The 14,354-nt window shown below is 42.0% G+C and overlaps 1 protein-coding gene across 2 annotated transcripts in view; it reads left to right on the top strand.

Annotated features, from left to right (window-relative positions):
* Positions 1-9,688, top strand: part of LOC142249936 (putative RNA-binding protein Luc7-like 2) — a 243,966-nt gene extending 234,278 nt beyond the window's left edge. For both annotated transcript variants that reach the window (XM_075321940.1, XM_075321941.1), the window contains one exon: positions 5,259-9,688. In XM_075321940.1, coding sequence (XP_075178055.1) covers positions 5,259-5,403 — 145 coding nt within the window. In that variant the 3' untranslated portion in view covers positions 5,404-9,688. The remainder of the gene's footprint in view (positions 1-5,258) is intronic.
* The last annotated feature ends 4,666 nt before the right edge of the window (positions 9,689-14,354 follow it).

Below are 14,354 nucleotides of genomic sequence, written 5' to 3'. Positions count from 1 at the left end.
TTGGATAGATGAGGCCATGATAGAGCTTTTTGGTAAAGCACATTATTCCACTGTTTACTGAAAACATAATGAGGCCTACAAAGAAAAGAACACAGTAGCTACAATCAAATATGGTGGAGGTTCAAATATGCTTTGGGGTAGTTTCGCTGCCTCTGGCACAGTGTGCAAGGCATCCTGAAATTTGAAGATTACCAAAGAATTTTGGGTCGCAATGTGTCATGGATTTTCCACCAGGGTAATGACCCCAAACATACTTAAAAAATAAATGAATGGATAGTAGATAGAACATTGTTTCACCATAAACTGGCCATGACCACGTGCTCCCCACAAGATTTAAGACAGATGAATGAAAAGTATTATCAGAAGAGTTGTCCAAAAACCAAGAACTACCTGTGCAGAGCTACAGAAGACCTGGAACCGGTAGGTACAATTGTTTCAAAGAAAACAATAAGTAATGCACTGAACCTCCCATGGCCTGTATGCACACTCAGCATTCAAGACCCTTGCTGACTAAAAAGCATGTTTAAAGTTTGCTCGACAACATTTAAAAAAGTCTGTGAAAAACTGGGAGAATATAGTTTGGTTAGATAAGACCAAAATTAAATTCTTTAGAAGCCATAATACTCACTTTGTTTGGAGGTCAAAGGGCATTGCATATCACCCCAAAAAGCACCATACCAACCTTGAAGTTTGGAGGTAGGAACATCATGGTGTTGGGCTGTTTTTCAGCATGCGGCACTGGTAAACTTCATATGATTGAAGGAAGGATGAATAAACAAATATATCGAGACATTCTTGATAAAAAAAAAAATCTACTGCCATCTACCAGGATGATGAAGATAAGATAAAATGAGGTGGAAATTTCACCAACACAGTGATCCCAAACAAACAGCCAAGGAAACTCTCAATTGGTTCCAGAGAGAGTAAATAAAGCTTCTAGAATCACCCAGCCAATCACCTGACCTGAATTCAATAAAAAAAAAAAAAGTAATGGAACTAAAGGTCCAGTCACACTAAGCAACTTACCAGCGATCCCAACAACGATAGGGATCGCTGGTAAGTTGCTAGGAGGTTGCTGGTGAGATGTCACACTGCAACTCTCCAGCGATCCCACCAGCAACCTGACCTGGCAGGGATCGCTGGAGCGTCGCTACACGAGTTGCTGGTGAGCTCACCAGCAACCAGTGACCAGCCCCCAGCGCCGCGTGGAAGATGCTGCGCTTGGTAACTAAGGTAAATATCGGGAAACCAACCCGATATTTACCTTGGTTACCAGCTCACGCAGCTACACGTGCAGAGAGCAGGGAGCAGCGCACACTGAGCGCTGGCTCCTTGCTCTCCTAGTACAGCACACATGGGGTTAATTACCCGATGTGTGCTGCAGCTAAATGTGCACAGAGCAGGGAGCAGCGCACAATGCTTAGCGCTGGCTCCTTGCTCTCCTAGTACAGCACACATGGGGTTAATTACCCGATGTGTGCTGCAGCTAAATGTGCACAGAGCAGGGAGCAGCGCACAATGCTTAGCGCTGGCTCCTTGCTCTCCTAGTTACAGCACACATCGGGTTAATTAACCCGATGTGTCCTGCAGCTACATGTGCACAGAGCAGGAGCCGGCACTGACAGTGAGAGCAGTGGAGGCTGGTATCAAAGGTAAATATCGGGTAACCAAGGACAGGGCTTCTTGGTTACCCGATGTTTACATTGGTTACCAGCCTCCGCAGAAGCCGGCTCCTGCTGCCTGCACATTTAGTTGTTGCTGTCTCGCTGTCACACACAGCGATCTGTGCTTCACAGCGGGAGAGCAACAACTAAAAAATGGCCCAGGACATTCAGCAACAACCAACGACCTCACGGCAGGGGCCAGGTTGTTGCTGGATGTCACACACAGCAACATCGCTAGCAACGTCACAAAAGTTGTTCGTTAGCAGCGATGTTGCTAGCGATGTTGCTTAGTGTGACGGGGCCTTAAGGCTCATAGTCCATAGCATGGAACGTTCACGATTTGAAGTGTTTGTGTGGAAGAATGGCACAAAATCACACCTAAGCAATTCATGAGACTAGTTTGTACCCACAGGTACCAGGCCTAATCCTGAAACAAGTGTCACTGATGACTTATTTTCAGGGAGGGGGCAGAGGCTTCTCCAGTGACCACAGCCTCTGCCCCCTAATGACACTTTGAGTATTCCAGCATACACTGGGATTCTCAAACGAAGCATTATCAGACCAGGATCAGGGAGAAGAAAATCAATTGGCGTTATTGTAGTGAAGGAAGGGCAGGAAATTTTTAATACAGCCATATTAGACATTAGTTGAGATTGGGGTAATAAATATATAGGGATTAGGATTCATTTCCTCAGCCTTCGGGCCACCCCCTTTAAGCCAATAAAGTAATAAACAAAATTATACATGTTTGCTATCTCCGTAATCCTACTACCCTGGAGAATCATGTGTCCAGGTCCTTCTTAATGAACAATTAAAGTTAAGATACCACGTTTTTTAATTTTTGTGTTAATAATAGTGATTTATGGAATCAATTATTTTTAATACAAAATTAAGTGTTGAGCGGACCCGGATCCGCAAAATCCGGATCCGCACGGTTTGAGCGCCCGATCCGAGTCTGACCAGTACCCGGGATTCGTGGTGCACAATCCGGATCCGGGATTTTAATTTATTTTATTTTTTTTCGCTATCTCTCGTGTCCCTGATCCCCATTCATTTGCATGGCCACGGATTCCGGATCGGATCCGGACTTCGGCTGCAACCCCCGGATTATGACCGATCCGCTCAACTCTAAAAATTAAATTCATTGTTTATTTAGTTTTTATTTAATTCTGTTTTTAGCCAATCACTGGGGGCTGCCATCTTGAATTTGCTGTATTGCTCCGTCCCACCCACCCGCATGTGCTCACCTCGGGTCTCCGCTCCTGGCAGCTCCTCACTGCTCTGTGCTGTGATCGCTGACAGGAGGAACAATTGAGATACCCACTAAGCTGACAGGAGAGGCTGCCGGGGGCAGAGGTCTGAGATTAGTTTATGCGGCTGGGAGCGGTGATTGCGGCGTGACATCTGTAGTGCAGTGCTGGGCTAAGACTGCAGATCACCCTTCCTCGCCGCATGTCACCTCAGACCTCCGATCCCGGCTGGCAGCTTTTCTTCTCAGCCTGGTGTCTCGGCAGTTTCCCCTCTCAGAGCACAGTATATGGGGGCACAGGAATATGAAGGCACGGTAATATGGTGGCAGAGTATATGGTGGATAGTATACAGTGGGGCACAGTATACAGTGGAGCACTATGCCAGCTGTCCATGGTGACATATTAGGATCACTTTGCGGTCACCAACAAAATGGCTCCGCACTGTGTCCTTAAACTTAATCTTCCCTTATCCTATTGTAAACATCCAGATTGGGGGGGTGGTGGTGACATCACACACGAGAGCAGATTCACCCACTTTTACTGCAGCTGTAATGTGAGCTAGTTGTGCACTGTTTTCTGCAGCTGCTCCCCCTAGTGTTTAAGAGTGCAAAATGTCAAAGTTTTAAAATATATATATTTTTTATATTTTGGTCAATTAAAAATAAATATTTACACAAAACATTAACCCCTTAACGACCCATGACGTACTGGGTACGTCATGGATCGTGTGCCGGTAAGCCCCGCCCCCTGCAGGCGGCCGCGATCCGCGCACATATCAGCTGTTATCAACAGCTGACGTGTGCCTGCTAGCCGCGGGTGGCATCGCTTCCACCCGCGGCCATTAACCCCTTACATTTCGCTGCCAAAATCTGGCAGCGATATGTATATGGGCGCCGCCATGACGGTCACTTACCCCGCCCCCGCCGGAAGTCATGTGATGACGCCTGTAGCTAACATGACTCATTTCCTCTCAATGCCGGAATACAGCCGGCATTGAAAGTAAAGCAGCAAATCTGCAGTTCTCAGCTCTGTAGCTGAGATCTGCAGATAGTGCAGAGCGATCGGATTGCTGATCGCTATAGCCCCCTAGGGGGACTAGTAAAATAAAAAAAAAAAAGTAAAAAAAAAGTTTTAAAAAATTAAAAAAAAATAAAGTTTAAATCACCCCCCTTTCACCCCATTGAAAATTAAAGGGTTAAAAAAATACAAAATACACACATATTTGGTATCGCCACGTTCAGAAATGCCCGATCTATCAAAATATAAAATCAATGAATCTGATCAGTAAACGGCGTAGCGGCAAAAAAATTTCAAACGCCAAAATTACGTTTTTTGGTCGCCGCAATTTTTGCGCAAAATACAATAACAGGCGATCAAAATGTAGCATCTGCGCAAAAATGGTACCGTTAAAAACGTCAGGTCGAGACGCAAAAAATAAGCCATCACTGAGCTTCAGATCCTGAAAAATGAGAACGCTACGAGTTTTGGAAAATGGCGCAAAACGTGCGCCACATTTTTTGGACAAGCTTGTGAATTCTTTTTAACCCCTTAGATACAAATAAACCTATACATGTTTGGTGTCTACAAACTCGCACTGACCTGAGGCATCACATAGATATCTCAGTTTTACCATATAGTGAACACAGTGAATAAAATATCCCAAAAACTATTGTACGATCACACTTTTTTTGCAATTTTTCCGCACTTGGAATTTTTTTGCCATTTTCCAGTACACTATATGGTAAAACTTATGGTTTCATTTAAAAGTACAACTCGTCCCGCAAAAAACAAGCCCTCATATGGCAAGATTGATGGAAAAATAAAAAAGTTACACCTCTCGGAAGAAGGGGAGCAAAAAACAAAAACGGAAAGTGCCCGGGGGCTGAAGGGGTTAAAACATGAGTACTTTACATTTTTTCAGTTATTATTATTTTTTTTTACACAACACTTTCCCTTTAATGCCATAGAAAAAAACCCCAGATGAACCTTTTTGTTTTAGGTAGTTATCAATGATTGGCTGTATTCAAGAAAACCACAAAGAGTTAATAACCTGATTTAAACATTTAACTATGTAAACTGTATTCTTACTCTGCACCCCACTTTATATGGCAAAAGGAATGGCATCAATCAAGACTACAACATGTCCTGCCAAAAAAAAAGTCCTCAATACATGTCTGCAAAGATAAAATCAGTTATATCTATTTAAAAGGAGTGGTGAAAAAAAACGCAAAAATTATCATTTGCTGCATTTTTAAGGGGGTAATATAATACATCTAACACACAAATATTTACAAGTATGCAATTTTTATGTAAGTAATAATTTAAGTTATCAAATTCCTTGCAGATTCTCCAGAGAAAAGGAGAGACCTTCAAGAGATCAGGATCATTCAAGAGACAAAGAACGACGGCACAAGAAGTGCAGTTATGAAACTCCTAATGGGAAATCTGAGGAGCGTAGCGCTGAAGAACAAAAAGCAGGAGAGATCTGAGAGAAACTATGGCTTGGTTTACCGCTGTTTTTGAAAAGGACAATAATACCACTAACTTCTGCCAGGAATAGAAAGCTCAAATCTGTTCTTGGTATATGTTGGCTCACAGCAAATGAAAGTTATGTTAGTAGTTATTCTATTGTAGACAGCTCAAATTATGGTTAATTATATTCTAGTTTCTTTGTCCAAGTTGTTGTTTGTCTTCCCTTTTTTTTTAATTAGTAGTTTGTATTTCTTTATATTACAAAAATGAAGAAAAAAAAGAGAAACACGTCTTTTTAACTCTCGCCACAACCCCATTTAGAACAGTAACCTTCATGTATGTATAGGAGCCAATAAGTGCATAAAAAGATGCATAAAAACATAACTTTACTTAAAACAATACAATAAAAAGGAAAGGTCACTCATAACAGACCCAGAAAGGTTGTGTATGATACCTACATAGATCAAAACACTGTACATAATTGTAGACTGTGCCGTCGCTGGCAGAGTCCTCTCTCCTCCTGTGCCAGTCTGTGCCTTTGTATTGTTCATGATTATTGTACTTGTCCCTATTGTGTATACCCCTTTTTCACATGTACAGTGCCATGGAATAACTGGTGCTACAATAATAATGATGACAGGCTCCCTAAAATAATAGCATAGTGCAGTTCCACAAAGCATCTACCTATGTGGCAATATCGCATACCAATAAGAAAGTGGTTATTCTCCACTATAGAAGCAAACGGTACATGCCACCCGGATGTACAGTAATACCACAGTAGATTTACTGATGACAGTTGAATACACCCTGCATAACAAATGCTAGTATAAAGAATCTATAGAGATAAACAATAAACGGTGGAAGTCTTCAAAATGTCCATAAAATTATGAGGTCTAACATGGAGGCAATGAGCATTAGATGTGCACTGAGACAGCATAAGACTATATGTGCCACAAATAAGGATGAAAGGGATGCAAGAAAAAAAATTACTGCATGCCAAATGCTAGTGTGAATAGTCCATAGGAACATGTGGCTGAAGACCCCAAAGAAGAAAAAATGGGTCAACCAAGAGCACAAGCCTATGGGAAAGAAGGAACATCCAAAAGAAAGTCCTGTACTACACAACCTGTGGGTCAGTAGATCCCGACGCGTGTTTCGCGTAGTGCTTCTTCCCCCAGGAAGAATGTTCTGATCTATGTATGTATATTACACAGCCTTTCTGGGTCTGTTATGAGTGACTGCTCTACTTTTTATCGTACTGTTTTAAATGTTGAAATACAGTTCTGGTTTTATGCATCTTTGTGCATTAATTGGCTCCTATACTCTTTTATATAATTATTGTGAATAACTAGAGCCCCTTTTCTTGGTTTGGCTGTTAGAGGTATTCCAATTAAGAATAGACATGACAAAAGCAACTTGTTCAGCACAGTACAAAGAAAAGAAACCTGCAATAGGTCGGAAACAGCCTATTCCAAACACATTGAGGAATAATAAAATAAGCCATATTTACCAATACGAATGCCCTGCAAGATGCAGCAAGCCCCATGATAAAAGGCAGCTGAAGCACAGTTGCAAAATACTGGTGAACAACCACTTGCATGCCTACCATTCATGGGGACGGGGCAGTTTCTTAGTATTACAAATCCACACAAATGACATTTGTAAAGGGTTGCTAGTCACACAAATACATGTAGGGGACCATGTTGGCTCACAGCCTCTTGGTCATGTCCCTTCTATTAGATCGGGTCGTGGTAGGCATGTGAGTGGCTGTTAATGTGTATATTGCAGCTGTGCTGCAACTTCCTTTTTCCATGGTGGTTTGCTGCATCCTCCAGTGTATTAGTATTGTGATCAGGTATTGGTAATTATGGCTAGGTTTTTGGGGGGGGGTTTGTAGATTTTTCTGGGTGGTATTTACTTTTGCTGTGATTGTTGCTGATTTGTTATCCAGTGCTAAGCTATGACATTTTGTTCCGTATATAGCATATGGAACACTTCTATTTTACCTTGGTCATCAGTACTTAAATCATTTATGTACCCTAATATACAGATGGAGGAGGGGTTAAATCAACAAACCACTGTGTGACTCCATGTAGATCCTACACTTTCCACTACACTTAGTGAGCATTCTCATCCTAATGTAAATTCATGAATATACTCTGAATTGATGGGCCTCTAATGCTTCATACAGTTGGGCTGTGCGAAGGTATTGTTGCCATGAAATACATTTTGTGCCTCCTTAGTCAGAATCGTACCAGCCGTGTACAGTGAGGAAAAGTTAAATATTTGATACTCCCGATTTTGCAAGCTTTCCCACCTACAGAGGTCTGTAATTTTTATTGTAGGAATACTTCAACTTTGCCAAACAAAATCCCCCCAAAAAATCCAGAAAAATGTATGTTTTTTTTAAATAACTCCTTTGCATTTTATTGCATGAAATAAGTATTTGATCACCTATGAACCAGCAAGAATTCTGTTTGTTTTTCTTCTGTAAGAAGTCCTCCTACTCTGCACTTATTACCTGTATTAATTGTACCTGTTTGACCTTGTTAGCTCTATAAAAGACACCTTTCCACACAATCACACTCCAACCTCTCCACCATGGCTAAGACCAAAGAGCTGTTTAACCCCTTAACGACCGCGGGCCGTAAAATTACGTCCGTGCGGTCATAATGTTACTGCCCGCGGTCTGCCGGCAGCATCATGCTGCGATCGGCACACATCTCAGCTGATTTTCACAGCTGAGATGTGTGCCTGCTAGGCATGAGCAGAATCGTTATCTGCTCGTGCCGTTTAACCCCTTATATGGCGCTGTCATTATGTGACAGCGCCATTATAAGCGCGATCGCGGTAAACATTTACTTACCGCCCGATACCGGAAGTCACGTGACGCGATCACGTGACTCCCGATAGTTGTCATGGTAGCACAGGGTCATGTGATGACTCCTGTACTACACCTGACTTGCTTTCACTTTCGCTGTGCCAGCGGCACAGCAAAAGAGAAAGAGAGCGTATCTGTTGTTTACAGCCTTGTAGCTGTGATCAGCAGATACTGCAGAGCGATCGGAATGCTGATCGCAATGGCCCCCTAGGGGGACTAGTAAAGTAAAAAAAAAAACTTAAAAAAAAGTTTTAAAAAATTGAAAAAATACCTAAAAGTTGAAATCACCCCCCATTCGCCCCATTGAAAATTAAAGGGTTAAAAAAATATACACACATTTGGTATCGCCGCGTTCAGAAACGCCCGATCTATCAAAATATAAAATCAATTAATCTGATCAGTATACGGCGTAGCGGCAAAAAAATTCCAAACGCCAAAACGATGTTTTTTTGTCGCCACAACTTTTGCGCAAAATGCAATAAGAGGCGATCAAAACGTAGCATCTGCGCAAAAATGGTACCGTTAAAAACGTCAGCTCGAGACGCAAAAAATAAGCTGTCATTGAGCCATAGATCTCGAAAAATGAGAACGCTACGGGTCACGGAATATGGCGTAAAACGTGCGCCACTTTTTTCGGACAAACTTACGATTTTTTTTTAACCCCTTATATAAAAGTAAACCTATACATGTTTGGTGTCTACGAACTCGCACTGACATGAGGCATCACACCCACACATCAGTTTTACCATATAGTGAACAAAGTGAATAAAATATCTCAAAAACCATAGTGCTATCACACTTTTTTTGCAATTTTTCTGCATTTGGAACTTTTTTGCCGTTTTATAGTACACTATATGGTAAAACTGATGGTTTCATTTAAAAGTACAGCTCGTTCCTCAAAAAATGAGCCCTCACATGACCATATTGACTGAAAAATAAAAAAGTTACGTCTCAGAAAAAGAATGTCGAAAAAAAAAACGGAAAGCGAAAAATCCGCCGGTCGTGAAGGGGTTAAGGACTTAAGGTACAAAATTGTAGACATGCACAAGGCTGGGATGGGCTACAGGACAATAGGCAAGCAGCTTGGTGAGAAGGCAATAACTGTTGGCGCAATTATTAGAAAATGGAAGAAACAAGATGACTGTCAATCTTACTTAATCTGCAGCTCCATGCAAGATCTTGCTTCATAGGATGTGGAGGATTCTGAGAGAGGTCAGGAATCAGCCCAGAATTACACACAAGACCTGGTCAATGACCTGAAGAGAGCTGGGACCACCGTCTCAAAGATTACGGTTATTAACACACTACAGTCATGGACTAAAATTCTGAATGACACACAAGTTCTGCTTGCTCACGCCAGCATGTGTCCAGGCCATTTGAAGTTTGCCAGAGACATAGAAAAGTAGAATGGAAAGGCACTCACCGAGTTTATAGTGTCCAAAAATCCTTTATTCCATCATTAGATAAAACAGTGTAGGCAATGGGGGAGGTGCACGAGGCTCGTCGGACGACGGCCGTTTCGTGTCTCTATACGACGCTTCTGCGGGTCCACACACTGTGATGCCGGCTCCTGTTCTATTTAACCCTCCGGTTACCATAGCTGACATCACATGATTTAAAAACAATGTTAAAAACAAAGGAAAATAACAGAAGAGCTTATTACTTATTTATACGTCATGTATACGGGGAGTCTACTTTACAAAAAAAACTAGCATATCATGCTATAAATTTAGCATATAAATTTAATGATATACTGTGATTCTTTTTGTAGCAAGATCTTATGAGTGTCTCCACCTCCTGCTGTGAGTTCAACTTTCTCTAGCCCAGCAAATTTTAACACATTGCGGTCTGTATTGTGTACCTCTCTGACATGCTTGATCATTTTAGTCGCACCTACCCCTGTGATAATAGAGTTCCGATATTCCCTAAAGCGGACAAATAGTGGGCGGATGGTTTTGCCAATACATCCCGCAAGAACAAAAGATAATATAGACAACCATTTTTGTTCTGCAGGTAATTAGATGGCTTGTTGTGTGCCATGTATCTCCTATCTTTAGGGATTTTTCTGTCAGGTGGAATTCGCAGAAGGAGCAACTCCCACATTTATGGGTCCCTGTGGGACCTCTAGTATGTAGCCACGTTTTAGGGGGAAGGTTTCTTTTCTGAACTAACTCATCCTCTAGATTTTTACATCTTCTGTAAGCTATAATAGGTCTTTGTTTAGCAATTTCTGCTATTATAGCTTACAGAAGGTGTAAAAATCTAGAGGATGAGTTAGTTCATAAAAGATACCTTCCCCCTAAAACGTGGCTACATACTGGAGGTCCCACAGGGAACCATAAATGTGGGAGTTGCTCCTTCTGCAAATTCCACCTGACAGAAAAATCCCTAAAGATAGGAGATACATGGCACACAACAAGCCATCTAATTACCTGCAGAACAAAAATGGTTGTCTATATTATCTTTTGTTCTTGCAGGATGTATTGGCAAAACCATCCGCCCACTATTTGTCCACTTTAGGGAACATCGGAACTCTATTATCACAGGGGTAGGAGCGACTAAAATGATCAAGCATGTCAGAGAGGTACACAATACAGACTGCAATGTGTTAAAATTTGCTGGGCTAGAGAAAGTTGAACTCACAGCAGGAGGTGGAGACACTCATAAGATCTTGCTACAAAAATAATAACCGTATATCATTAAATTTAATGCATTGGGCCTGTTGGGATTTAATGAGAAAAATGATCTGCTAGTTTTTTTGTAAAGTAGACTCCCCGTATACATGACGTATAAATAAGTAATAGGCTCTTCTGTTATTTTCCTTGATTTAAAAGCAATGTTAAAAACAATGTGATGTCAGCTATGGTAACCGGATGGTTAAATAGAACAGGAACCGGCATAACAGTATGTGGACCCGTAGAAGTGTGGTATAGAGACGAGAAACGGCCGTCATCCGACGTGCCTCGTGCACCCCCCCTCCCCCATTGCCTACACTATTTTATCTAATGATGGAATAAAGGATTTTTGGACACTATAAACTCAGTGAGTGCCTTTCCATTCTATTTTCTATGTTTTACAAGTGTTTTTCTTGTGAAAAGAGCACCACGGTTTTTTCCTCTCATGAGCCAGTACTTAATGGACAGATTCGGTGTATATGACTTCAGAATGCAGACCATTAACCGCTGAATGTGGATAGTGCCCAATATTTCCTCCTCTGTTTTATCACTGCCTGAAGTTTGCCAGTAACCATCTGGATGATCCAGAGGTGGCATGGGAGAAGGTCATGTGGTCAAATGAGATAAAAAAAGAGGTTTTTGGTATCAACTCCACTCAGCATGAGGTAAGTAAGAAGAATGATGAGTACAACCCCAAGAACACCATCCCAACAGTGAAGCATGGGGGGTGGAAACATCTTACTATGGGGGTGCTTATCTGCAAAGAGGACAGGACAACAGCACAGTAAGAGCATTGAACATGGGTCGTGGTCTTCTAGCATGACCATGATCTGAAACACACAGCCAGGGCAACTAAGGAGTGGCTCCATAAGAAGCATTTCAAGGTCTTGGAGTGGGCTATCCAGTCTTCAGACCTTACCCCAGTGGAAATATTGGATGGAGCTGAAACTCAATGTTGCCCAGCAACAGCCCCGAAACCTGAAATATCTGGGGAAAATCTGTATGGAGGAGTTTCCAAAATCCCTGCTGCAATGTGTGCAAACTTGGTCAAGAACTACAGGAAACGTCTGAACTCTGTAATTGCAAACAAAGGTTTCTGTACCAAATATCTAGTTCTCTTTTTTTTCTATTGTATCAAATATTTAATGCGATAAAATACAAATTTATTTAAAAATCATAATGTGATTTTCTGGATTTGTTTATTGGATTCTGTCTGTCACAGTTGAAGTGTACATGGGATAAAAATTACAGACTTCTCCATTCTTTGTAGGTGGGAAAGCTTGCAAAATCAGAAATATATCAAATAGTTTTTCCCACTGTATATGCTGGTACGGGGATGCCATATGATAAACCCATCGATTTGAGACAGTCGGTTCTCTATCCTTTGTGTCTCTACAATGTCTCCAGCCTCATTAGTAGAGTCTTTCTCTCCCATATCTGTTCCCTATAGAGACCGTTAATCTTTTAGAAATATTGCTTGGGTATATTCATTGGTGAATTGTGTGTAATGTGCAGCAATTGGGGCATCCGTGCATCCTAATACGGCCAGGGGTAGATTAGTGCAGGTTTTTAGCTTCTGTTTGAATTTTGTGATAGTTGACTACAATAATAATTTTATTCATTTTATATAGCGCTATTAATTCCACAGCGCTTTACATACATTGGCTATGAGGCTGCACCTTACACCTGGTCACCTCTGTGGTTGTATTCTCAAATAATTACATTCAGAACTTACTTGCAGCCCTGACCTGATTATAATTGGGTATGTTAGGTCTACTATTCAGGACAGACATGCTCCAGTTGATGACTATCCCCCAAGAGACTGACCAAATCTTTCAATAGAGTCCTTTACTGTTTTGGAGTTGTAGAAACATCTTATTGTCGGCTTAAATCCCTCATTTTCAGGGTGTATTCTATTCATTTTCTTGAGGGGCTCTACAGCCAGCATGAAGAGCAGGGGAAATGGGGCATCATCCCCACACTGTGCCCCTGCTCAATACAAGGCCAGGTGTGAGATGCCAATTTACATTTTAGTCTAGTCTTCAGCTCTATATTGCCACCAGGAGATAAGCACCACCCACAAACTCTTAATCAATGCTGTCAAACGCCTTTGTGGCATCCAACTGACATATGACCCATTCATCACTTATCTACTGGCCAGTGTAGATTGGGATGTTGGTGGTGAATATTGATAGCATTTCTTCCCTTTTACTAACTTGAACTAAAGCTGGGTTTACACACTGCAACATCTCAAACGACATCGCTGTAACGTCACCGGTTTTGTGACGCAATAGCGATGTTGTTTGCGATGTTGCAGTGTGTGAAACCTATCAGCGACCCGGCCCCTGCTGTGAAGTTGTAATCGTTACAAATCGTTCAGGACCATTCCATGGCCATCGTTCAGGACCATTTGTTTCCCGCTGTGCAGCATGAAGTTTCAGTGTGTGAAGACTTTGCAGCGACTTTGTTAGCAACTTCCCTTTCAAAAGGCTGCTTATCAACGTCCCCAACAACCAGCTAGGTCGCTCTGCAGGTCCGGATCGCTGTTGAGTTGTTGGCCAGGTTTGCCTGTTTGACAGCTCACCAGCGACTTAGCAGAGACTTAGGGAGGTCGCTATTGCGTCACCAAACCGGTGACGTTACAGCGATGTCCTTTGCGATGTTGCAGTGTGTAAACCCAGCTTTACACTTTTTTTTTTTCTCTGGTAAGGAGCACAAACATTTCTGCTGTTTTTGTTTTTCCTCCCAGTTAGACACAAGATATTTTTCCATATTTTATTAGCTTGCAAGAATTTGTACATTTGCTTAGCTTTTCAGAATGTTTGTAGCCCACAAAGTCTAAACTGAACAATGTTATGACCTTTGCTGTTTGTTATTGAAATATTGTGCGTTTCATATACACATTTTGCATTTCTGATCTAAAGGGAACTTGCCGCCTCCCTAAACTCTTATTTGCTTGTAGATTGTGGTGTGTACAATCCCTGCAGCCTCTGGCTTGCAGTCCTTGAAGCAGTTAGTAATCGCCCACTATACAGTGAGTGCAGCTGAAATCACTCTTCCCCTCTGACAGCCTGCTGTTCAGTGTATGTGTGCAGAGCAGGCTGTCTGTGTGCTGGGGAGGGATTTATATCCACTCACAGTATATAGAGTGGTGACTTTAACTGGCCCATTGGCTGGAAAATAACAATTATATGGAGACTAAGGCTACTATCACACATCCGGTGTGAGCACTGCGGCTCAATCCGGCTGTGAAACCTATGCAACGGATGCGGTGAAAACACCGCATCCTTTGCATAAATTTTTACATGCGTCCGGTCCGTTTTTTTCCGGTTGCGGCACGCTACTGAGCATGCGCAGTGGAAAAAACCGCATGCGGCGGCCGGATGCGTTTTTTTCCGCATCGCGCCGCATC

The sequence above is a fragment of the Anomaloglossus baeobatrachus genome, chromosome 8 (assembly GCF_048569485.1).
Source record: "Anomaloglossus baeobatrachus isolate aAnoBae1 chromosome 8, aAnoBae1.hap1, whole genome shotgun sequence".
Classification (NCBI taxonomy): Eukaryota; Metazoa; Chordata; class Amphibia; order Anura; family Aromobatidae; genus Anomaloglossus; species Anomaloglossus baeobatrachus.
Note: the sequence above shows the minus strand (reverse complement) of the source record. Positions and strands in the feature narration are given on the sequence as shown.